The following is a 24,141-nucleotide window of genomic DNA, read 5'->3' on the forward strand; positions in this document are numbered from 1 at the left end:
TCTGCACTGCTCCCCATGGGTGTGACAGGGACATGGCCTGCCCAGGGCACATGTGGCTGTCACCACTGCTGTGTCAGTGTATGACCACCCCAGGGAGGCCTCTACACAGGGAACTTAAATCTAACCTCGATAAATAAAACCAAATGTTTATTTACACCAAAGAATTCCAACACTGGATCTTTCACATATGAAGGACAAAGTATATATACACAGCAAGGGATAGCAGGGCTGTAACAAGGGTGCTTTTCCGTTGTCAATGATAATATTTGTCCACAATTACTGATCTACCATTTCAGTTTAAGTTAATGTCTCCTCGCTCCTTCCTCTCAGTGCATATTTACAAGACTGTGAGGTAACTGGTATTCTCACCACATGGCACGTGAGGGAGGGGATGGTGGGTGAAGATGTGGGATCGGACTTGGCGCAGTCTGATTTTTCCAGCTTTAAGTAGCCACCAGCTCGAAACCTATAGAAACAATTTAAAAACAATATACCCAATAACAAACTAATTCCAGAGATCCAAGCCAAGCAACGGCTGGAAGAACCCTCTGTGAGAAAGGGGCTGATCAGAGCAGGGCTTACTCTACAGGAGCACCTGTCTCACAAGGTGGCAAGGACTCTAGTTGGATCAGTAACTTCATTTTTAAGACTAAAATTACATGCAAGGGGTGAGTTAGTATTCTGGTTGACTCCTAAGGAGACATTATCCAATCCAATTAGGGTTTTGGACACTATCTGCACTTACTCCTTTTAAGCTTATCCCACCTCTCCCTACTGGAATTGTCTCCTCAGTGTACCCTGGCYGGGACATATGCAGGACATGGGGTTCCAGTGTGGTACTTTAAGATCCCCTCCCCTGCCTCATGAAGACTTGGTTTGGTAGTCTCTGGAGAACAGCACAATTCCCCAAGGTGTAGGCTCATGGAGGAATAATGGTGGGAACATGAAGAGAAGAGATTTCCAGCAGGATGCAAGAGCTTGGAAATGCTGTTGATTCATCTTTGTTATTACATGAAGAGTTAGTTTTTTTTTTTTCTTTGTTTTTTCTTTTTTTGGGAGGGGTGGGGGGGGGAGAAAGAAAAACTGTCCAAGAAGTATTCCATCTGTAGGTATTTTCAGGGAATCCCCTGAGTTACGAAAAGTTCAAGTAAAAAAAGAAAAATCAGCCTATAATAATTTTGTATATAATGACTGAACTACTATAAATCCACAAGCAACAGTTCAGACACGGTGTCTCCAAAGCGTTCATCCCCTCCCTTCCCCTGCCAGACATGAGCTGCGTCCTGAGGAGAGGTGGAGGGGGAAACCTCTTCCCCACCTGACTCAGCTCAGGCAGCAGGAGACAGAGCCCATCACTACTGCTGGGCGCCTGCAGCAGCTGGAACCGGCATCCCCAGGGTGGTGGTGGCAGAGATGACGGGTGAGCCTGCTAGAGGTCCAAGGGGTGAAGGTGTTGGCACTGAAGAAATCCCTGGAAGAGATGGGTAAAAAGGAACTAGAGTGAAAACAGAGCACCGCTATTCAGGACAGCTCAGCTTCTGAAGTCAAGTGGTAGCTTTGCGGGTCAGTTATGTTTTCAGAGCTGCCAAAATAAGCTGAGATTAAAGATCTGTCACTGTTGTCTGCAGCGCTGGGAAGGGCACAGATTTGCCACACGCCTGAGTGTCATTGAGGGGCAAAGATTGGCAGGATCACAGAATGGTTTGGGTTGGCAGGGACCTTAAAGCTCCTCWTGYTCCAACCACCCTGCCATGCGCAGGGACACTTTCCACTAGACCAGACTGCCCCAAGCCCTGTCCAACCTGGGCCTTTAACAATTCCAGGGATTGGGCAACCTATGCCAGCGGACAGTACTCACTTCAAACTGCTGCCAGAAAATCAACTGCAATGCACTTTTAAAATGAGACCAGAAAAACAGGTCAGGCTGCCCAAGGCCTTATTACTCAAGCTCTCCACCCACTTCGCAGCTCTCCTTGCCCTTGTCCCCCAGTCCTGGGAGATGGCCCAACGTCCCACCTGCTCAACTCTCCCTCCTGGACCCTCTCACCYACCCCACATGTACAAATGCTCTAGCACACCAAGCACCAAGAAGAATTGGTAGAACTGACCTGACATCATGCTCGCACTGCTGACAGGAGTGCTGCCACCCGGCAGGTTGGATGAGCCCATCCGAGCCTGGTCTTTCACAATGGGATCTAGGAAGAACACACTACCTGTAAGTGCTGTGTTGCCAGAGAGCTGCTGAGGCACAGACTGAGGCCAGGCTGGCCTCTGTGCCCAGCCAGTCCTGGCACTCTGCCTGTGTCAAATAACATCAACCATCATTATTGAAACACAGGCATTTCCACCAGCTCCAGTGGGAAGCACTCCAGAAGGTACCATGTGATATTGGGGAAAGCCAGCTAAATGATGTGATTTGGGGTTCAGCATGACTGTCTGACAGGAAAAGCTGAAGGATATGGCAAAGTTGATCTTTCTGTTCTAAACAACTGCGTAATTGCAGAAAGCCAAACCCAGAATATGGGCGTAGCAAGGAGAAAGATTATCACTAATAACAATCATGTGCCACRTCTTTCTCCACATCTCACAGCAGCCTCTGAGCTGTCAGGAGTGTCACTGGAACTTGTTGTTTTCCATTATCCCAGCTTACTCACTAACTCTTTATTTCCAGCTGCATGTAAATAATGTTCTCACCTGAACAGGGACAACCCTTTCCTGTCTCCCAGGCCTTGTATGTCAGACAAGGGAATTCCAAACATTGCCTTTCCTCATGGTGAGCTCAGCACAACCCRTATCTTTTTGTGGACACAAGTTAATTAACTGTTTGTCCAGCTCTCACATTCCCAACTTTTGGCTTCTCTAACACTCATAACTGCAAAACATTTCCCTGGGATATTTCCAACAGGTGTAGCACAGATGAACAGTTTGTTAATTAAAGGGGTCCCTTCAGCAGGAGCAACAAAAGCAAAAAAAAAATTGGAACAAACCACCTGAGCAAATATTGACATTATGTATTTTGCAGCTGCTTCAAACCCCTAAATATCAGTATCTGTGAAAAACAGCAACCATTTAAAAACATTTACTAGTGAAAGTTACATTTTCACTTGCAGAACCAAGATCTGAATATACCAGCAGCTAAGCAATTTAGCAATAAAAGGAAGTAAAAGGCCYGTTCATCAACAAACCAGAATTCTCTGGGTTTATCCAAACACAGGAACCCATGCATACTTGCTGAAAGCAACCCAAAATCACATCATTTAGGTGACTTTTCTTGATATCATCTGCTGATTTGGTGCAATTATTTGCAGAGACCAGGCTTATCATTGTTGCCATGCTCAGTTCCCATCTACAAAACCCATGGCAACAGAGATTTCCCAGAGACAGAACTCTGAGGACAGCAGCTGATACTTACAGAAGTAGGGGTGTTCCATGGCTTCTCTTGCTGTGAGTCGTGACTGGTGATCATATCGCAACAGCTTGTCTAAGAAATCCAGGGCTTCTGGACTCACCAGATGTTGATTCTCACTGTGGACAAAGCGCTCCCATCGCTTACGGGAGTGTCTGCGGGAAAAGAGACCCAAATTAGGCCAGGCAGGGGACAGCAGTGCYAAAACTCATTTTTTTAAGGAGCAAGAATGTCCAGCCCTGAGGAGAGGCCGCTGCTCTGTGCGGCAGCTGTGGGGCTGAGACATTCCAGAACATGAAGCAGTGTCACCGTGTCTCCACGTGGTGGCACAGCCATCACAGCCCCAGCACGGCCACCTCAGCCACCACAGTCACCCTGGTACGACCCTGAAAGCAGCAGGACTAATGTTCAGAATGGATTACAGGACTAAAATTCCAGGTACTGCTCTTATGGCCCCAACATTAGTTCCTTTAGTTTTAGGATCACACAAAATAGTGGAAAAACCCATATAAATGTCATTGTAAGCAGCACCTGACTTTCTGCACTGTAATGCTGAGAAACACAATTTGGGTTTTTTTTTCCCCCAGACTGAGAGCATTTGCCCTTCATGCTTTCTGCTCCAGTAGTTCCTCTATTGCCTGAATGACATTTAAAAACCTTTCCTCAGGTCCATTTCCATAYAAAGGAGTATGGAAAGCATTGGCAAAAGGGACCGAAGGCACAAAGTGACAGCTCTCCAGAATTCTGGCTCTGATTTCTCCCACAAGTGTTTGTTCATTTCAAGSTCTGATGACAAAGCTGCAGCTGTCTGGGTCTACCAAAGAGACTCCAGATCTTGGCTTACCTGCCCAAGATGTCATTGAAACGTGGATCCAGCTCAATGTTGTATTTGTCAATGTAGTCATACAGATCTTCTGTCCCCAGCACCTTGGCTATCCTCACCAGCTGGGAACAAACACAAAAACAGTCACTGCTGTGAAGGCATGATAATACAAGAGCCCGCATGAAGATACAGCAGCACATTCCCTTGGGAGCTTGAACATGGTCTCAGCAGCGTCAATCAGAAGCCACAGGGTCATCCTGTGGCTCTGGCTTCCCCAGCCACACATTCCCAGGCATCAGGAACATGCCTCTACTCACAGCCAGAGCCCAGTACCCCAAGGCAGCCAGGAGGGACCCACAGACCTGAAAATCTCTTAACGTTGACTCCTTCCAACATTAACTCCCTTAGCAGAAAGAAAATATTCAAAACCAACAGAGGGGAAGGCAAGAATAACTGGTCAAAAAAGCAGAAACTCTGGATCTTGCATGTGAAAGGTGAAACACCACCCCAGAGAGCTCCAGAATGAAGATTTGAGAATAAAAGGTCCCTGTTCCAGAATATTTGCATGGCAGTCACATGTTGARCATATGATAAAGGTTTAAATATAAAAATTTTGGCCTAAAGGCAACACATCAAAGATTTCAGAATCTATATAAACCTGTACCAAATTCACGGCTTCTATACAGAGTGGAGGGAGACTGAATAGSGGTAGGGGCTTTCCACATAACATAATCTCAGGAATAGTCAAACTATGTACCAGAACACACCAGCCTTAATATAACTTGCTACAGCTTTTCCCAGACACCTACTGAGGAGCTCCTAAGAACAAAGCTCTATAAATCCATTTCTATTTAATTGGTTACATAATCTTGCACACTTGAGAAAAGGAATGTGGCTTCAAACTGAGCAAAGAAGCCATTAGAGAAAGGCTTAAAAATTCTCTGGATGACTTGATAGAAGCCTAAGCAGGAAACCTTCATGGTGCTAAGAGAACAGACATTGTACATGACCAGCTCTCACCTGATCATAGTTGTCATGGCCATGGAAAAAAGGCTCCTTTCGGAATATCATACTAGCCAACATGCAACCCAAGCTCCACATATCCAGACTGTAATCATACATCTGTACAAAACCAGAAGGACAATTCAATTTCTAATGAATTAAGCAGAACAGACTTCCAAAACTAACAGGGTCCACCCCCTCCCTCCAGTGACATGAACACMGCCATGTTATGCTGGAACCCAACTGAACTATTTTCATGTAGCTTCATCCCTAAATCACTGTTCAGCTCAGTGTTCCAGTTACTCAAAYTGGGAGACAGCAATTAGCAGGACAGCAGGTATCCTAGTTCCATCCCTCTCTGCCAGGATATTAAAGATCAGAGCTTTCTTCTATTTTCACTGCAGACTCCCAGTGTTATACATCACTGAGAAATGTGTATTGGGAAAGGAAGCATTGCAACAAGCAACAAAAGGTGTGGACTCCCCAGGGTCCATGGGCAGGTAAGGATGTGCCTTTTTCCAGAACCAGCATGGTCTGAAAGTCACCAGGAACACTGTGATTTCCATAATGCAAAGTGCCATCAGATACAGGGATGCTTTTATAGCTTAATTTAGAAGTTCATGCAGTACTCGCTGTTCCTACAGGGGCTTTGTTTCATTCCTGTACCTTACTGCAAACACAGCCTGGCTAAAAAAACATTCAACATTTGTATTCCAAKATCCATGATGATAGTTCTGCAGCTCTTCCTCAGGTTCTGAAACTACTCATTAGTTTCTTTCATTCAGTGGCTYTATAGCCACTGCTTTCTGCCATACATTTTGGAACAGACTGTCTTTAGCTTCAACTCTCTAGACATCTGAATTTTGGGTTTATTACCTTGAAATGGCACTGAGTTTCCATATAAAAGTCAGTAAGAAGTCCTGCTAATTCTTACCTGATAATCTACAAGAAGCTCAGGTCCTTTGAAATATCTGGAAGCCACTCTGACATTGTACTCTTGGCCAGGGTGATAGAATTCAGCCAAACCCCAGTCTATTAGTCTAAGCTAGAAATGGTAGAAAACAAAGAAAAAAAGGCTCAAGGGATGTTGCAACATTCCACTGGCTGAAGAACACTGGTGAGCTTAGTTTGAAGTTAATTTACATGTCTTCCATTTTCAATTAATTTGATCAGAGTATCTGGTTACATATGCTCCCCAAGCCCCTATCACCAACCAGCCTAAATAAAATACCTCTCATYACAACCCTGCCCGTGGGTTACATGTGACCCATTAAAGCCTCAAAATGCAGAATATAACAACCTCATTTTACATTTTTCCACACCATGAAAGCAGAGTCCCCCTCAAAGAGGTCTACTGGATACCACTACACAGGAGTACCCAAAACGGATCCCAGTATGCCAAGAGAAAAGCAAGACCCCTCCCTGCCCCCCAGCCATCCCAAACTACCTTTCTGTGCTCATGGTCAATCATGACATTGTGAGGTTTGACATCTCTGTGCATGATTCCCATGCTATGGCAGTAATCTAGAGCCTGCAGGTGAAAGAAAAACAGATGCTGGAGTCACAAGAACCTCTCAAGTTCAACCATATCCAGCAGTACTCCACATATATCAATTCTAACTGGATGACAAGACTGTCCAGTGTTAGATTCTGAAGCCCCCTCTCAAAGGGAGGGTTCAGCAACACAAATATCTTAATTTCACTATGTGTTTCCTCATAAAAACTGAAATTTCAGAGTCCCTAAGAGCACAGTCACTAGGCACTATATGATCCCCCCATCTCCACACTAAGGAGAAATTAATTGGTTCAGAAGAATGGACAAAGACGTTTGACTCAGATTACATTAGAGCATTAATCCAGCCAGAAACAGCTCAGTTTTCTGTTTTTAGAGACCACATGTACCACTGATATAGGATGTAAAGCTATCTCAATGCATCGAAAGGCTCTGTTAGCCACAAAAGAAAACAAACCAAGGACTAGAACTTATTGCAGAAACATGGCTGAAAAATCAATACTGATTTGGCCTTTTTTAGCCCAATTCTTCCATAGGCACTCTCTTTCCTTCCCTCAGTGATACGATGCCACTATCATCAGTGACATGAAAACCAYCTCTACAGGATTAGCTGAGAGCAAATACTAGAAATAAACCAMCAAAACAGTGAAACACCAACTTACCTTCAAAATCTCATACATGTAGAATCGAATATCATAATCTGTTAATGTCTGGTATAATTGCTGTGGGACACAAACACATCATGTCGGTGTTCAACATCCAAAAATCCATCACATCCCTGCCAATCCAAAACACTCAGCCCTATTCTGCTGTCATTCTCCAAACCCATGTGAAGGAATAGTCCCAAGTTTCCCAAGTTACTCTGATCGGTCTGCTCCTCTCCCTTTACAAATCCCATACACAGTTTACTTCCAGCTCTGCTCAGACAGCACATCCTGGTTCTGGTCACTATCTCCCTCTGGCTGTACCCACCCACCATCAGCAGGRTGGATGGCAATGCATAGCCCTTCTTCTCCTGAGGCACTCAGTAGGAAGGGAACAAAGAAACACTTAAATCCCTATTCCCAGAAGTAGGAAAGGTCATAGAAACAGTTGTCTACATTTAAAGTGGTTTCAATAAATAGTTGTACACATAAATGCAAAATGCCTCAAAAAGACAGGCAGTGGTGGGCCACAGGGTAACAGATTCATTTGCTACTACTTGGAATCTGGATTCTCATCCCATTAACTTTTGTGGAAAAATTGTACTGATGGACTAATTACAAGCTTCCGTCCCAACTGTATTTACTTTTAAAGGCATCTCCTATGCTAGAAAAAAAAAAAGATTCAACAATCTGCCTGCCCTACATACTATCCTTTCCCCAGAAAAACAGTACAAGTAGCTTTCWAACAGAAAAAGAGAAGTCACAGCCCACACTGTACCTTAAAGTCTGTGTTGTTTACATGTTCAAAAACCAAAGCAGGTGTTCGAGACTGAAACAGAAAGAAAAGCATTCAGTCATGATGAGATACGTTTCCACTAAGGATAATGAATTAAATAATTTTTTCTCCTAAAACTGCACAAAACCCCTCTGCCTTGAATGTACTTATGATTCCACTCAGAGAGAGCACAGCCAAAGCCCACAGCCCCTGGCAGCACTGTTTGCAGAGCGCATTAACTTGTCTCAGCTCACTGGTATCTCTTCCTCACAGAGTGAGGGGCTGGAGGGACCTGTGGGGGAAGGGCCCTCTAAAAGAAGTTTATCAGATTAAGAGCTGATCTGATTAGTCAATTCAAAAGCAGGATTTAAGAGCAGGGGAAAACAAAAAGCCAGGTCAGAGCTGAAATCAAATGGAGAAACTTCACCCACAACCCCTATGTACCCTCTGAGTTCCTCCCATACTCACCACAGGATCTTTTACTATATCTGCAAGGGTGATTATATTGGGACCGCCTCGCAAGTTCTCTAAGATCTTGATTTCACGCTTGATTTTCTTCTTTTTAACAGGCTGAAGAATAAAAACCCAAAGTGTAAGATAAAGCACTGCAGTAAAGTGAGGCTAATAACTCAACACCCAGATGACAACACYCGGGTGACTGCAGATCAGCAAAATACATCAGAGCCTTTGCAACTTAACCTGAGTATGCATCACACCTATAAGGGCTCAAGTATCTGCTGTCTCCTTTCAACCATACAACCCTGACAGCTACAGACAATAAWTCCATGTGAAKGAGAGGCAGAAAGATKGCMTTTTTTGTTAGAAGCTTTCTGAACATGATCTGATAGGACAACAGGAAATGTYCTCAAGTCATGCCACGGGAGGTATRGGTTGGGTATCAGGAAAAAATTTCTTTACAGAATGGGTTGTCAAGCCCTGAAACAAGCTGCTCCAGTGGTGAAGACACCATCCTCAAATTGATTTAAAAGATGTAGATGTGGCACCTGGGGTGCTGGCTGCACTTGATCTCAAAGTGTTTTTCCAACCGCAACAGTTCTGTGATTTTGTGATACTCTCAAGACTTCTTAACTGGCATGTGGCAAATGTTTAACTATGAGATGTCCATGGGCTACCTGAGGGTCATTAAATGAAGGCCATGCCCATGACATTCTGCCAGGATGCTGGCACTTGAAGAAGCTGAGAAGTTTGTAGTCAGTTGTTGAAGTGTTGCTTAGCTCCAAATAAAATGCTGTTGCACATCAGGGCTTCTTTAAGACAGAGCCTAATTCCTTATAGGCAGAAATCTGACTTAATAACCAAGTGCAGGGCTTATATCAGGAGGCTCAAAATGCTGGCCTGTTTCACTGAGTGACACTCCAAAGCCAGGCTTTAAGGATTTCAGTTTTAAAAYATCAAACAGCCTTTCCGGCCTCACGAAAGATTTTATCTTTTGCCCAATCCCCAGCTCACCTTGAGAATTTTAACAACTACTTTTTCATTATTTGTAATGTTGATGGCTTCAAATACTTCACTGTATTTGCCCCGGCCTAATTTTCGAACTAGCTGGTAGTCATCTTGATTTCTGTGGAGAGAAAAGGTTAGAGTTCCAAAGGGCTCAGTCATTTCCACCACAATTTACAAAGCTCCTTAACACTCAATCAGCGCCTCACTTCCCAGACAAAGGGGATCACCTATTGCCTTACCTCTCCTGAATGGGATAATTTAAGAATTAGGAAAGAAACAGGGAGCTTCTATTTGCCCAAGACAGATTCAATCCKTAACTATGGATTGAAAGCCTGACTATGTATTTCAGCATTAGCCAACTTGAACTATCCTTTCTCTCGATATTTGGAAGCTCCATGTTTCCATGTATACTGCTGGTGTAAAATTCAACAAAGTCGGTAAGATCAAAAATCTAAGCACAAGCCTGTTTAAAAACAGTCTTGGCACAAAGTAGTACTTATGCTCAGACTGTGTACATTCCAGAAACTGGGAACTGCACAGCTGAGGGCAGAACACTGTCTGAGCCCTCCATACCCCAGCAGGAATGCAGAGCTATGAAGCTGCCACCACTGCTGYCTGATTCTGGGACACTTTAGTCATGAGCTCAATTTAGACCTCCTTCCTTCAAAGAGAAGCCGCCATGTCTTTTCCAGGCWCTCACAGAGAGCTGAGCAACAAGTCACAAAATAGTATGTACCTATTTAAGTCTGTGGAGGCTCTTTACTCATCCAAGTCAGCAATAACTCCAGTTTGAAAGACTTTTCACTTCTTTTCAGCCCTGCACTCAGGACTGCTTGGATTGTTGCAGAAAAAGATTTTCTTCCCTCTGAAAGGGGATGTTTCCTGACTACCTGGCAAAAATTCTTCAAACTTTTAAGGAACCTGCTACAAACATTCCTCCACAACTGGGGATTTAAAGGTTTTTTATAAAACGCTTTTATACAAAACACAAAGGGAAGTTGTGATCCTTTCACTTGACATCTGCCAAGAAGCATGACAAAGACGCAGCACAGATGCCTGAACTCCCCAAGTACCACTACATAGGATCCACAAGGATTGAACCCAGTGCAAGGATATCCAGAAGCAGCCCAGAGACTTACCCCCACTCCACAACATGCGACTCATAGTCCCAGTACTCTCGGGGTCTGTGTGTGTTCACATCCGTGTAAACTCTGGCCCTGCTCGGCACCGGTCCCGACATATCAGACAGCTTGGCAGGCGGAAATGAGATGTGAAATCAGAGGCGACCTGGTCTGTGCAATGCTGACAGAGGAGAAAGGCCTCAGATTCCTCCACCTGCAGACAGAATATAAACCAGAGGTTAAATTCTCAAGGTACTTCAAAAGTATTTAAGTTAATCATTAAAAGCTGCTGCAAARGAAAGGCTGGAGCCTGCCCAGCCACAGGCCTGGGATCACTTGTCAGAGCTTGAAAGCCATTTGTCTGCTCTCCCTCACACAGGACTGGCCCCCTAACAAACCAACCCGCTGACCTTGCAACTTTCAGCACCTTGTTTCCAACTGCTGGCTGCAGAGATAACTTTTCAAAAAGAAAGAAATGCCATGTGCTCTGTGTCTGCAGACAGATTCCCACCATTTGACTCCAGAGTGAAAGCAACAGCCATAGGCTGCAATTTCACCTCCATCACAAGTCCGGTGCCATCCCATGTAACCAAATCAATTCTGCTGGGATGGGAACCAGCTTTACTCACAACTTCCTACCGTCAAGACATTAAATCTGACTGTCCAAAAGACGGAAGAATCTGTGTTGGATTATGGTGCTTTATCCAAACATAAAAGAAATGCACTGCTGCAAGAATCTGAAGATGTTCCTTTGCATTCTGGTTGCCCAAAGCATTGGGTAAGTAATTCCAATCCTTCCTCCTTACAACCTGATCTTTGAAAATCTTACGCCAAGTTTTATCAGTATTGAGACAAGCCAAAATCCCTCAAAACAAAGTCACTGTGTATCAGAGTCAAATATTCTGTATTTTTATTATATGAATATTTGATCATCTATGTCTGAATATTTAAGACAGCAGTAGCTCACTACAGTTTTATATCACTATTATCGTACCTAAAATAAACGTGGTGCCTTTGCATCTCTCCAAACTTTCATAAGGCAAAGTTAACACCTTTTCAGGTGTTTAAACACAAGAATCCTCTTGTCAGCTTTCAAAAGAACTTACAAGGAAGGGAGCTGTACTGGAGCATGGAAAAGTATTGTTTGGTGTGTAGCACATGGTATGGCCATACAGCCCTGTGTATGTGTCCAAACAGTGGGCAACACTATTACCTAAATTAATTTATTTCCTATGCCAATCTTATCCCTTCACAGAAAATGGGCAACTGCCAGACTGCAGGAGGAAGTAACAGCGCRAATAATCACACATTAATGAGGAAGACCTAGAAATCTGCTCAGAGCAGTTAGCTTAAGCTATTAGGACACATCACACCAGAAAACTCTATAAGCAAAATCCTCTTCTATGGGCAGAGTCCTGGTGTTTATTTGAGGTCTCCAGCACTTCAGCTGCTGTGAGGACCCAGCAAGAGCCACTGGCTGTGAAGATGGTGGTAGATCTGGAGGACACAGATCTGATGTCCTTCACTGGGTCACACAACCTGATCAGCAGTTGGTCCTGCATCCAGAGGCAGAAGTGCATGCAAAGACTCTGTCATGGACAAAGTCTCCTTAGGTGGGACAGAATGGAGCACTGGGTTATTTTTTGACCTACTGACACACACGCGGTGTTAATGGCACCTTCAGGTAGACAGGGTTGCAGTAATCCAGTCCCAAGGTTGAACAGGGACACAGCACTATCCCAAAGTCTACAATGGAAGGGTGACTGAGGCCTTTGACTAATAAAAGCAGGATGAAGCACTTCAGCCATGTGTCCAGTTAATGGAAGAATATGAAGCATTCCTAAAAATATAGTAAATCCATTCCTGGACAAAATGCTAGTCCTCTCACAAAATACAATTTCAGAAGATGAGGCAGCAATCATTTAAGACCTCAAAGCATTTATGTGGCATGACTCAGACACTTAGAAATTAGATGTCCCCAGGCATTACCAGAGCATGCAACCTTACTAGAACAGTTTAGTACACTGAAATTTATTAGATTTTGAAGTTCAATCACTGTGTTTTTGTTTCTCCTCATTCCATGTGCTTCTGGCAGGAGACGCACTGGCCCATTTCCCCTGCCCAATACTCCTTGTGAAGGAATTAACTGAACCTATACATGCCTCAGATGACTTAGCAATTTTAATTTTAAGCACAATCCAGTATCAATAAAGCACACGTGACTGCTCCCCTCACCCAGCTTAGCAAGATCAGTTTCAGCACAAAAAAAAAAAGAAAAAAATAAATCAATCACATTATCTAAAGATAGATCAAATTTCACAGTGGCTATTTTTTGTCACTAGCCTAGCTCAAGCAGCACATTGTAACAGGCTGCTCAGAGAAYGGCTTTTTCAGGAAATCATCAACTGTAGCTTCTAAGAATGGCACACAATGTCTGTTTACGAAGGCAGGTATTATTGTCTGCTGTTCCTTTCACAGGAAGGGGAGAGAGTCTGCACAGATAACTTAATTTTAAAGCAAACAAACTTATAGACATACACAAACTTACCCTTCCTGAAAGCTGCTCACTCACTCTGCTCAAAACTGCCAAGGAATTTGTATAGATTTTGCTTTCACTGCCCCTGGAGGAGGAATATTTTACAGTGGATCCAAGCTCTTTGGCAGAAAGGAAGACACAAATAAGGACAGATAATGGGGACAGGTGTTGACATGCAAACGTCAGTTGAGCTTGCACTTTTAAGGCAGGAGAACCTACAGTAGGAGCAGCAATTGCACCTAGAGAAGTGCCCTGAGCTTGTTATAAAAGATGAGCTCTATTTCTGCAGAATCTAAACAGAATATTGTCACTTATTAATTCCAGCATTAATGACAGAATCATAGAATAATTTATATTGGRAGAGTCTGCTAAACATCAAGTAATCAAAGTAAATGTGGTGAGATCATGGTCCAGTGTAGCCTTGAGCATCTCCAAAGACAACACTGAAATTTTGATTTCCCTGGTAGAGAAGTGTTTAACCAGGAAATAACCATGAGCTTTTAGGCAACATACCAGAGGTCAGAGAGRGGAAGAGAAAGCTCCTAACTACAGCCTGACATGCTGTTCACTGCCAAGGCTTGCCTGTGCAAGGACACAGAGTAGGATTTCTCATTCAGCATCTGGGATGACACCTCTTGGACAGGTACCACCCAACAGGGTTCAACACGGCAGCTACAGCAAAGGAGCACCACGCCAAAGTTTCACTGCTGGCTTTTCCACATAGGCCTGTTCTCAAAACCACCGYTGGGAGTATTATCAAACTGATAATTAGCTAATTTCTTACACAGCAGCCTTAACAAGAGGAACCCACAGGACCCTGCTCATCCTGCACAAGAACAGAGCCAAACACAGCTCCTGTCGTGCTGACAGACAACTCCACAGGAGTGCCCAAAGCCCCAGCCCAGAGACAAAAACAATTGTGCTGCCACCATATAGGAATTTTTTAATTGGAAGGCCTACWAATTAAAAAAAGATCAGTTCTTAAACATTTGAATCCTTCTAACAGTAGCCTGTTGTCTAAACAGCTTGGCAAGCTTAAGATGTTTCGTGCCTAAAGTTCAAGAAAAGGGTAAAAAGCCTCTCAAATGGTCACTTTGAACCTGATTTTTAAAACATTTTAATCTAAACCAGTTACAAACCACCTCATTTTAAAAAGATACGTTATCATCCTTACTACGCACTCTAATTCTAAGGGCAACCCATGCCCCCATAGAGAATTTAGTATTTTGTGAAGCCCATACTTCCAGTACCTACTCTAATCAGCACAGGAATTTCCTACACTGTCTTTCCAGATGCATGCACTTACAGCAAGTTGCAACAAAACACGGCTAAGAAATCCATGCAGATTAATTTCTGAGAAACGCACCTACTTCGCCTTTAGTAAAACGTGCAGTATTTTTTTTTAGTCAAGAATAACTGAGATACTGGCTTTTTTTTTTGGTCTCCTTTTAAATGGAGATGTTTTTGGCACTGAATTCTCTCAGTTACTCACTCAGAACTTTAAACCTACGAAGTTGCATCAGTATGATGCAGCAATTCTACAGCCTCCCAGTGAACTGAAAGCCAAGAGCTTCCCAGAAGACTGGTGTCCCAAGGAACTTGCAAGTGCTATCCAAGTGATGACCTTTGTGGATAAGGTTTGGAGTATAAATAATGCACCCAAGAACACAAGCACCACTTGACACTGGCTTCCCTGTGGAAGCTGCTAACAGTGTGCCTTGCCCTCAGTGTGAGCAGTACACTGGCAGGTAGATCCAAGTTCATCCAGAGACAGTGAGTGAACCCAGCAAACCTCGTTCAACACCACATGAACCTGTTTGTTCCCACTGACCCACCTCAACTTGGCTTCAGCGACCCCACAGCAGTTCCAAAGGAGTAAGACAGGCCCTGAACTGCAGCAATTTGAAAAGCCAAGAAAACATTTCTGTTGCTTTATGAATTCCCGACAGACTGTCCTAGACAAGATCACCTTCCTCTCGAGGAGAAACAGAGGTGGACAGATTGGCCAAACAGGTCTAGAGACTTTCCTCTCACTTCTACTTTCCCCACGTAAGCTCATTACAGTGGTGATTGTGCCAGCCTAAGACTGTAAACAGGCTGAGACAGCAGCGGGTTTGTTGTGAGAGAAGAAAAACTCTGTCAGTGGAGAAGAGCAGAATTACAGTGCAGAGTCTGGAATCGAAAGGCTATTCCCTTTCTTTTATCTACAACTGCAAGCAAGACACTACCTCTCACAGCAGAAGGCTCAAACCCAGCCTCTAAAATCAAASAGTGTAAAATGTGATCTGTTAGGGTGAGAAAGAATGACAATTATCACATAAAATTAATGAYGATTTCCTTCATATAGCCCACATAGCCCTGTAATCCTCCCAGGGAAGAGCACTTGCTCCTTCACAGTTTTGGAGAATATCTAATACTGGAGAGACATCACTGAAATTAAAAAATCAAGGCATGGCTAAATATAACAGCACAGCCTGCTGGAAGTCAGTATCAATCAACAGCCAGCTTACCTTTAAAAGCAATAATAGTCATCAACTTTGTAAAAAAATATGCTCTGCCTCACAAAAGAAACCTGATTTGTGTGTTCTCACGATGCTGAAACTGCAGCAATGCAAGTATGGAACAAATGACCTCCAGAAGTCCCTTGCAACCTATATTTTTCTATGATTTTATAGTTAAAATAGAAACAACCTGGATTAACAAARCGGGCATTTTACATCCTTTCTTGAAGATCATTTACTTATTAAAGTGACTATATCAATGGAAAAGTAGATTTTAAAATTGGAGTTACAAAAAAAAGAGCTCAGGTTTGAAATCAAACTTTTCTCTGGGTATTGTTTTGAACAGCACAGTTTGCTTTAACTGCATCTTCCACCAAAATTATTTCCCAGATTTCTTTTAAATAGCTGKTTGTGTCCAACTGTGGAGAAATAACAAATCATGATATGTAACAACCTCAACATTCCCTTAAAAAAGAAACATGAACTGCTGTAATTAATTCAAAACAAAACATGGCTGGTCTGTAGGGAAAGCAGTTGACAGGTTTAGTTATGCTGGAAGAAACATCTTGGAGTAATTCTCCACTAGAAACATCCTAAATTTAGACTGGCTCTTCCTTCATCAGCTCCACTGATTTCTCCCTGAATTCCTCACGGTTCCTGCCAATGAAGAACTCATCCCCTGTAAAGAGGATCACAATCTATATGGAAGCCACAAGACCAACCATGGAATGGTTTTACTGTAACTCTATGTTTTACGATACTCTGCACAGTCTTGGGAAAAACTTCACTGTCCCACTTTCCCAACTCAGAAAGGAGTGTCTAACACGTCTGTCACTCTCCAGGATGCCCTGGCAGTGGCTCTGGTGCCACACGCTCTCCTGGCAGAAGGTCTGTCACGCTTTGTCTTCCTTTTTGTTCAGATCCACAACAGCTGAATTTTAGCAGTGCTCACAGGAACCCTCTGTGGGTCTCCAGCATCTCAGCCTGGCTGGACACCTGTCCTTTGCCAAATATMAATGTTGGCAACAGCATGTGGACTTGTGGCAGACCACCAGGATTACCTCCAGCAGCAGGGATGGGAATGCTGCTCATTCCATCTCATGAGAGATTCTCTAAGACCAGACAACTTCCCAAAATCATCAGCACTCATATTTTCAGACCTCAGTTAGTCAACAGCACATGGAGCAAAGGGAAAGACCCCAAAGCTGACCTTGGATGAGGCCGTGTAGCCACAACACCATTAAGACACCCAAGCCCCAGCACCAGAGCACAGGTTCTGCCCCTTTCCCATGCCTGCAGCTTCTCTTGCCACTGCTGCCAGCCTCCCATAAACCCAGCAGATACCCTTACTGCCAGTGCTGAGAACTCCTGAAACAATCTGATAAAAATGGCTGCAATATAACCAGGAACCACCAAAATAACCTGTCTGTACACACACACCAAACTGAAACCAATGGYAAAACTCTTCTGCTTGCACCTTTTCCTCAAACTGACAGTTCAGGCTGAGCAGGGACTGCAGGAAAGGCAGAGGGATTTTCTTTGGAGGAATATCCCTTTAGGTCTGCCCTAAAGCCCAAGAAAGACTTTAATGGGAAGCAGTTCCTTTTCTTCCAAGAGCACTAACAAAACTAAATCTACTGCTGGAACTTTGGACAGTATTCCAGTCACCAAAACTACAGCAACGCCAGGGAACTTTTCCTGGAGGCTCACAGAGGGGAATGTTTCAGCACCACTACAGGCTCTTCACAGCTGACATCAGGTTCCACTGGCAGCATCTTCTGGAAAGTTCTACCTCCCTAATTGCTGCTAAGTGACACAGTTGTTTTCCTCATTAATTAGTAGGCACAGAGTACTGCCAGGCCAATCGTTCAGCTAATTTGACTCCCATGGTTCACGCAAAGARGGATTTAGTCAGAACTCAACTGACCAGTACCAATGATCTGTAAAAGTTACAGAGTTTTAATTGATCTGATCATGCAATTCCTAGAGGCAGGAACAATTATCAGAGCCAAAGGATAAACCAGAGGACACTGCATGTAACTATTTTTTCAGGAAATCCCTGTGATCAGCTGTTCCATGGAACAKGCAATGTATAACAAGCCATCTCCATCATCCAGCCAGCATCCAGCAGGCTCAGCAAGAGGCACACGATGCAAACTCCTGCCAGCAAGTGAAGTTCTGACATAATTCTCAAAAAATTCATCATTATTAACACAAGATGAAACTAGCTACCACCATTCCAAGAATTATATGGAAAAAAACAGCTATAAACTCCAGCAATCAGCACTCTCCTTCACACCTTGCAAGCCCCCAGTAGAGCCACTGTGCCAAAACTTGTAACTTATTTTGTAAACTCAATTGAAATTAATCTAGATGCTGCAGAGTGAGCAAAAAGCCYTCTTTTTCCTTCTGGAGTACAACCAAGTGTGGAAGAAAGGCTGGAATTCAACAGCACACTGCTAACAGAGAAACCTGTGACAAAGGCTGGAAGACAAAAAACACTGCAAGAGCTTTTGCTTTTCTAGACTAGAAATTAATTTGTTGTGTGAGTCCACGCTTATCCATTTTCTGAACACTAAAAATACTTTCTGACAACTCACATGCGCATGTGCAAATATGCCCTGAGAAAATGCCTTCTCCAAAGGCTTGGTAACAACAGGCAGAGGCACCTTTTTGGCTCCCTGGACACACAGAAGGATGTGGGGCCACTTCTTTCCACCAGGGCAGGACCTTTACCACTCAGGGAAAGCAAGTTCTGGCACGTAATTCTGTGTTAGCAYGCTGGATTCTCCCTGCACTTGGCTTAATTGAAAGAGGACTAATTTAGCCTTTGGTTGTTCCAGAAGGTGCAAGGGCAGAGCCTACTTCTCTGCAAAAATGAAGTGAGTAACGTCAATTTTCTAGGTCTGCTGTTAACACTCAAGACTACCCAACAGGAAACCTGCAGCCAGGCTCTTGCCTTGGCTAAAAAATTGTTTTCCATCTAGCACATATTTTATTCACCATTCACATGARATAAATTGCCATGGTGTGATGCAGCCATTACATGGACAGGAGCTGGACAGCCTGTTTTAGAAACTAGCCCCCTGTAAATGGCAATATTCATTAAAAAAATAGAACTCAGCAAGGAGGACATAACCTAAATGTCAGAAACAAATTCTGTGGAAAATTTTAATTATTGAAGTTGTAATCTTCCAAATGTGAGTCTGTGGTTGTACCAAGTCGACAAAGAACTCCAAGCCTCCTTTCTGCTCTTCAGCCTCCCAAAGCAGTARCATGAAATGGATAATAAAAACATTTGTCCAGAACAGTGTGAACACAGGAGCAGGTGAGACTTGTGCCAGGCTCATTTTGCTGCTTCTAGGCTGCTGACTCCTGACCAGGAAATATCCATGAACCACTGATCCTATGACCACATGAACAATCCGACTTCTCATCAATCTTTCCTACCAATATGTAAGTTTGGCACCTTGATGGCAAAAGGGGCCAAAAGCATGCTTGGAAAAACACTCTTCTTGCAGCAACAGCACTAACACCAGCTCAAAAWGCTGCAGCCTCCTCCTCCAAGCAGTTTTTTCAGGTTCAAAGGAGAACTCCCTTTCTCCAATTACATTCTATAAATTCCAGGGAAGTCAGCTCTTGGAAGCCCCTGGAAGGAGATATCCAAGTTTAGAAAAATTATCCAAGAGCTGTCTTGCAACAAATGTTTGTAGACAGACTGAATCAAGGCAGTCCTTCCTGATCTTAAAATCTTGTAGGGTTTTTTTCTCTTAAGACCCGTATGGGACAATAAGATCTAAGATGGCATCAATCTCATCCACAGAGTTTCTAAAACAGCAATTCCATAATGGAGGAATGGTGGAGGTGACAGGTCTGGTAACCCAGAAATAAATCCMTGCCTCTTCAGAAATGTGACACGAAATTAATCACACCACCACAATGTCACCCATTTGCTTCTCCTGTCTTCCTTTCCCTTATTCCTCAGAGGACATGAGGAAAGACAAAAAGAGAAAATTAGTTCTGTAAGGAGAAAATGGAGAAGAATTGAAATGGAAGTAGAAGGACACCCTCCYATTTAATAAAATTGGGAAAAGTGGGTACATGTTCCTTTTATCAAAGCAGAAGGTTTCTTTCTCTACAACTCCACAGATCCATAACCACCTTTCAGTATCCCATCCACACAGAGATTCCTACTTCCAACACATTCCATGCTGATTAACCTTATCTGCATTACTTGAAAATGCCCAAAGTATCAAACACTAAGGGTTTTTTTCCATGTCTCACCTTCAGGAAATGGTATTTTACCAAGTCTTTCCCCAGCAATCCCCAACCCCAGGTTTGCATCTTCATTCTCATATCTCACCAGGGTTTTTTTCAAGCAAACAAGGACCACTAACTGCTCCTGCACAAACCTGAACAACCTTAATGTCATGCAACATTCCATGATCCAATTTCCTCCACRTGTGCTAGAACCTACTGCCAATTTTAGTACCAATTTTACGAAGAGCCACATTCCCAACATCCAACAAGCCTCACTTTCCCTCAATCTATGAACCCATGAGCCCTGCCAAACCCAGAACACCTGTTCTGAACCTCCCACTTGGAAATCTCTGCTTTCTCCTCCAACATTTACTTCTCACTACATTTGTCCATGCTCTGTGCCTCATCCCSTCACCCACATCTTCAGCTGCATAGGTTTTTGCTCCTTTGCTGCAGCCAAAGCCAAAATACGCTCCTTTCCTCACCTCAGGGCTGATGTTTCCTTCCTCAGCCCCGTTTCTACTTCCCGTGGGCAGCAGCTGACTGGCCAAACTCTCTGGTCTGAGTGCAGGACATGTACACCCAATTCTACCACCACACACACTTGGAACAAGAAGACAGCAGGTTTCACTAACAACAGAAATTATACTACCAGGTATTGCCGTAAATCACCAGAGAAGGATGAAATAAAGGAAATTTCTCCCCACTGGCAAGATGGAAGGGAAGGATCACTGCCTACCACCAAAGATGGACGTTCTTCATGCTCAGGGGAAGGTCTGGACCTTTATGATAAGCCCTTCCCTGTCTGGAGCCATCCAAAGAGAACGGGAATTTGCACCACAAAGTTCAGGTGAATCTTCTCCTGAGGTCAGAGCACTGCCTGCCCTGAACTTGGGAYTGGACATCCCAGTACCAGTTTTCATTTTCCAATTACAGACACAGAGAATGTGCTCTAGGAACTGGAACATTACCCTAACCCTAGTTTTAGGGCTAATTAAGGAAATGATGAAGCGTCACACTTTCCCCAAATCTTGCCTTGAATCTTCCCAAGCTCACTCTCTCCTCTCCTAGCAGAAGCTTCGCCCTTTTMTACATCACACCAAAACCAGCAACCACATGAAGAGTCATTCCTCTGCCACAGCAGACAATGCACCCAGAATCCATGCTGAATTCACATCCAACACCCARGTCTGCTGGCAGGATGGCACAAGCYCCAACTCTGAGTCTGAATAATTTGAGCAAYTCTGTTTCAGAAAAGAGAGCGTGTTCAAAGAACAAAGGAATCACTCCCAGCCCCAAGCAGAAATGCTGGGTGTCCACTTGCTTTCCTCTGAACAGCTGCCACTGTGCCCAGTCCCCTCTGGCAGGAACTCTTCYCAACTCATTTGCAGAGTGCACCAAGGACTGAGCTTCCATGAGGAGCCAGGTGAGCACATGGCACAGCCCTCACCAGAGACAGATGCCACTTTCAAAGCCTGGCACTGAGGGTCAGTGCAAGAGCAGCTCCCCAAGGCCCCAGCCCAGGGTCAGGTTTGAGCAACACAAACCCCAAACCATTACAGACCCCTCTCAGGGGTACCAGGGCTGAAAAGCACCCACAAGTATCAAGTCCAACTCCTGGCCCTGCACAGGACACCCCAACAATGCCAYCCTGCACCTGAAAATATTGTTCAAATGCTCCTTGAGCTCTGGCAAGCTTGGGGCTGTTACCAGTGCCCTGGGAAGCCTGTTTCAGTCTCCGTCCACCATCTGGGTGGAAAACCTTTTCCTAATATCCAACCTAAACCACCCTGCACACAGCTCCATGCCACTCCCTCAGGTCCTGCAACTGATCACCAGAGATCACAGATTAATGCCTGCCCCTCTGTTTCCCTTGAGTATTCACAATCCAAACTTTATTGGTTTTACCYAAAGCCCTTAGTAAAAAAGAATAAAGTGATCTGACGCACATAGGTTCCATAATCTTATCTGACCCCTCTCTTACAAACCACATTTTAACAACAGCCACACAGCTCTCTGTCCCAAGGCACAATTAACTAAATTACAGCGGGGCAAGACTGACCACCACTRCTTCCAGAGACTGGTGTGGAAAGTCGTGAGAACGACCTTCCCCTCCACCCAGAAAGGCCCAGAACAGAGTCCCTGCGCAGCCGGGGGTGGGAGCGAGTACAAATAGGCCTTTCCATACCCCTCCGCATCCCCCCACTTCTCCGGGCAGGGCGGAGAAGAGGCAAAACCGAGTATTTTAGGTAAATAACACCTACACGGCCCGAACGTACGAGCTGGCAGAGCTGGGGGAGGGGACGGCTCCTGTTYCGCGGGGCCCTGCCCTTCCTGCGCGGCCGAGGACGGCCCCGGACCAGGCTGGGGGCAGCGGGGCGGCCCCTCCACAGCCCCTGCCCGCTCCCCCCGGGGACTCGGAGCCCCTCCGTGGGCAGCAGGCGGCGGGYCCTGCCCTTCCCGCCGCACCGGGCCCGCCCGCTCTGCCCGTTCCCCCTCAGCGCCGCCGCGGCCCCGCTCTTCTGAGGGGCGGCCGCGGCCCCCCGGCCCACACCGCGCGCGCGGCGGGGGGGCGGAAGGGCACAGGAGGCGCAGCGGCGCCTCCCCCCCGCCGCCCTCTCCGCTCGCCRCTGCCGTGGGGCCCCGCGTGGGCGCCAGAGCCGCCGGTACCTGGCGCGGCCGTCGCCGCCGCCGCCGCCGCCGCACACAGACAATATGGCGGAGGCACAAGGCTCGGCCGCCGCCGCAGGGACCAGAGCGAGGCGCGCCGGAAACGGAAACCGCGCGGGCCCCGCCACGCGCCGCGGGGGCGTGCGCAGGGGAAGGTGGAGCGCGTCGCGGGGAGTTATGGGAGTTGTAGTCCAGGATGGTGGCGGCGGTGTGGGGAGGACGCGGGATTTTTCCCGYTCCGTGTCCAGATGTGTCCCCGTGAGCCGCAGGGAGGTTGTGGGTTCCGTGYCAGCCTCCGCGGCCCCGGCAGGAGGCCCGACCGTGAGCGGCGGCCGCTTGGGCCCAGCTTCTCTATGGGGCTGTGCGCGGGGCCCGCCGCCAGGGGGCGACTGCAGCMTGCGGAGCGGCTCCGGTACCGGCGCTTTCCCCGGCCCTACCATCGGCACCGGTACCGCTCCTTCCCTCGGTCTTTCGCACGGCCTTTCTACCGGCCTTTCCACAGCCTGTCCGGCCGTCCTCCAGCCCTGCTCTGGCCTCTCCATCAGCCCTTTCCCGGCCCTTCTGCTGGCCCCGTTCCAGCCCTCCCGGTTCCCGGTGCTGCTGCAGAGCGGTGGGGTSCCGCCCGGGGTGTGGGGGCTCTGGCGCGGTTCATGCAAGGGGCTCATCCCTGTGCTGAACCGGCAGCCGGTCCAGCAACCAGGCCAAATCCTCACCTACTCCGGTGCCCCATGACCTTCGCTCCCTGCTTTTCACCTTTTTAGCCCTATTTCTTGCCGTGCAGCCCGGGACATCCCTTTTCTCCCCAAGGACTAGCCAAAGCAGAAGGTCCATCGACCCATCTGGCCAGGCTGAGCTGGAGGAGACCCCGAAGAGGAAGGAAAGGCATCCAAGTTCAGGCTGAGCCTAAGCAGGATRTTGGGCTCATGGCACTTTCTGAGCAAGGCTAGCTGGGGTCATGCAGCTCTGGACCCATCACTGTCCTCCCACCACGTCCAGGTTTGAGCTGTGAGCCAACCTGGAGGGGAGGGGGTTGTGCTGAGCTATGTCTGCACCCCTTTGACCTCCCCCCAGATCTCCCCATGTCCTTCAGCAGGGAGCCAGCCTGGCTCTCTCCACCCCACCCTCCTGAAAAGCTGAGCAGGGCCAGGTTTCACCCCACTTCCCTCCCGGTGTGGGAGTCTCCCCCAGGGGAGCCCGCTGGCCCAAACCTCGCAGCCCCTCACCCCRGGTCACTCCCATTAGGTAAAGGAGCAGCTCGTCCTGGCGGGGGTATCTCCCTCTCGCGCTTTCCTTGTATTGTACAGSCCTGGGTCATCGAGGAAATCTTACAGGTCCTTCTGCTGCCGAGTGGTCACGGGGGAAGCCCGGCCCCCTTCCCCCCATTGTCAGCAGCCGGGCCGTATCCTCGCTCCAAGCCCCGGCCCCT

The 24,141-nt window shown here is 46.0% G+C and overlaps 1 protein-coding gene across 2 annotated transcripts; it reads right to left on the reverse strand.

Annotated features, from left to right (window-relative positions):
* Positions 1 to 125: 125 nt before the first annotated feature.
* CSNK2A1 (casein kinase 2 alpha 1) lies at positions 126 to 22,822 on the reverse strand. Of its 2 annotated transcripts, XM_057366036.1 has the most exons (14): positions 22,716 to 22,822; positions 10,767 to 10,962; positions 9,634 to 9,745; positions 8,632 to 8,733; positions 8,167 to 8,217; positions 7,407 to 7,466; positions 6,679 to 6,762; positions 6,166 to 6,276; positions 5,250 to 5,351; positions 4,251 to 4,351; positions 3,413 to 3,561; positions 2,109 to 2,195; positions 1,319 to 1,471; positions 126 to 466 (listed from the first exon to the last, which is right to left on the reverse strand). In XM_057366036.1, the coding sequence occupies exons 2-13, from the start codon at positions 10,865 to 10,867 to the stop codon at positions 1,356 to 1,358; spliced, it is 1,176 nt and encodes a 391-aa protein (XP_057222019.1). In that variant the 5' UTR covers positions 10,868 to 10,962; positions 22,716 to 22,822; the 3' UTR covers positions 126 to 466; positions 1,319 to 1,355. The 2 variants fall into 2 exon arrangements, with proteins under 2 accessions (XP_057222019.1, XP_057222018.1); XM_057366035.1 differs by having other exon boundaries at positions 126 to 1,471.
* Between the last annotated feature and the right edge of the window lie 1,319 nt (positions 22,823 to 24,141).

Source organism: Malurus melanocephalus, unplaced genomic scaffold (genome assembly GCF_030028575.1).
Source record: "Malurus melanocephalus ecotype Western Australia unplaced genomic scaffold, MMel_1.1 scaffold_59, whole genome shotgun sequence".
Taxonomy (NCBI): Eukaryota; Metazoa; Chordata; class Aves; order Passeriformes; family Maluridae; genus Malurus; species Malurus melanocephalus.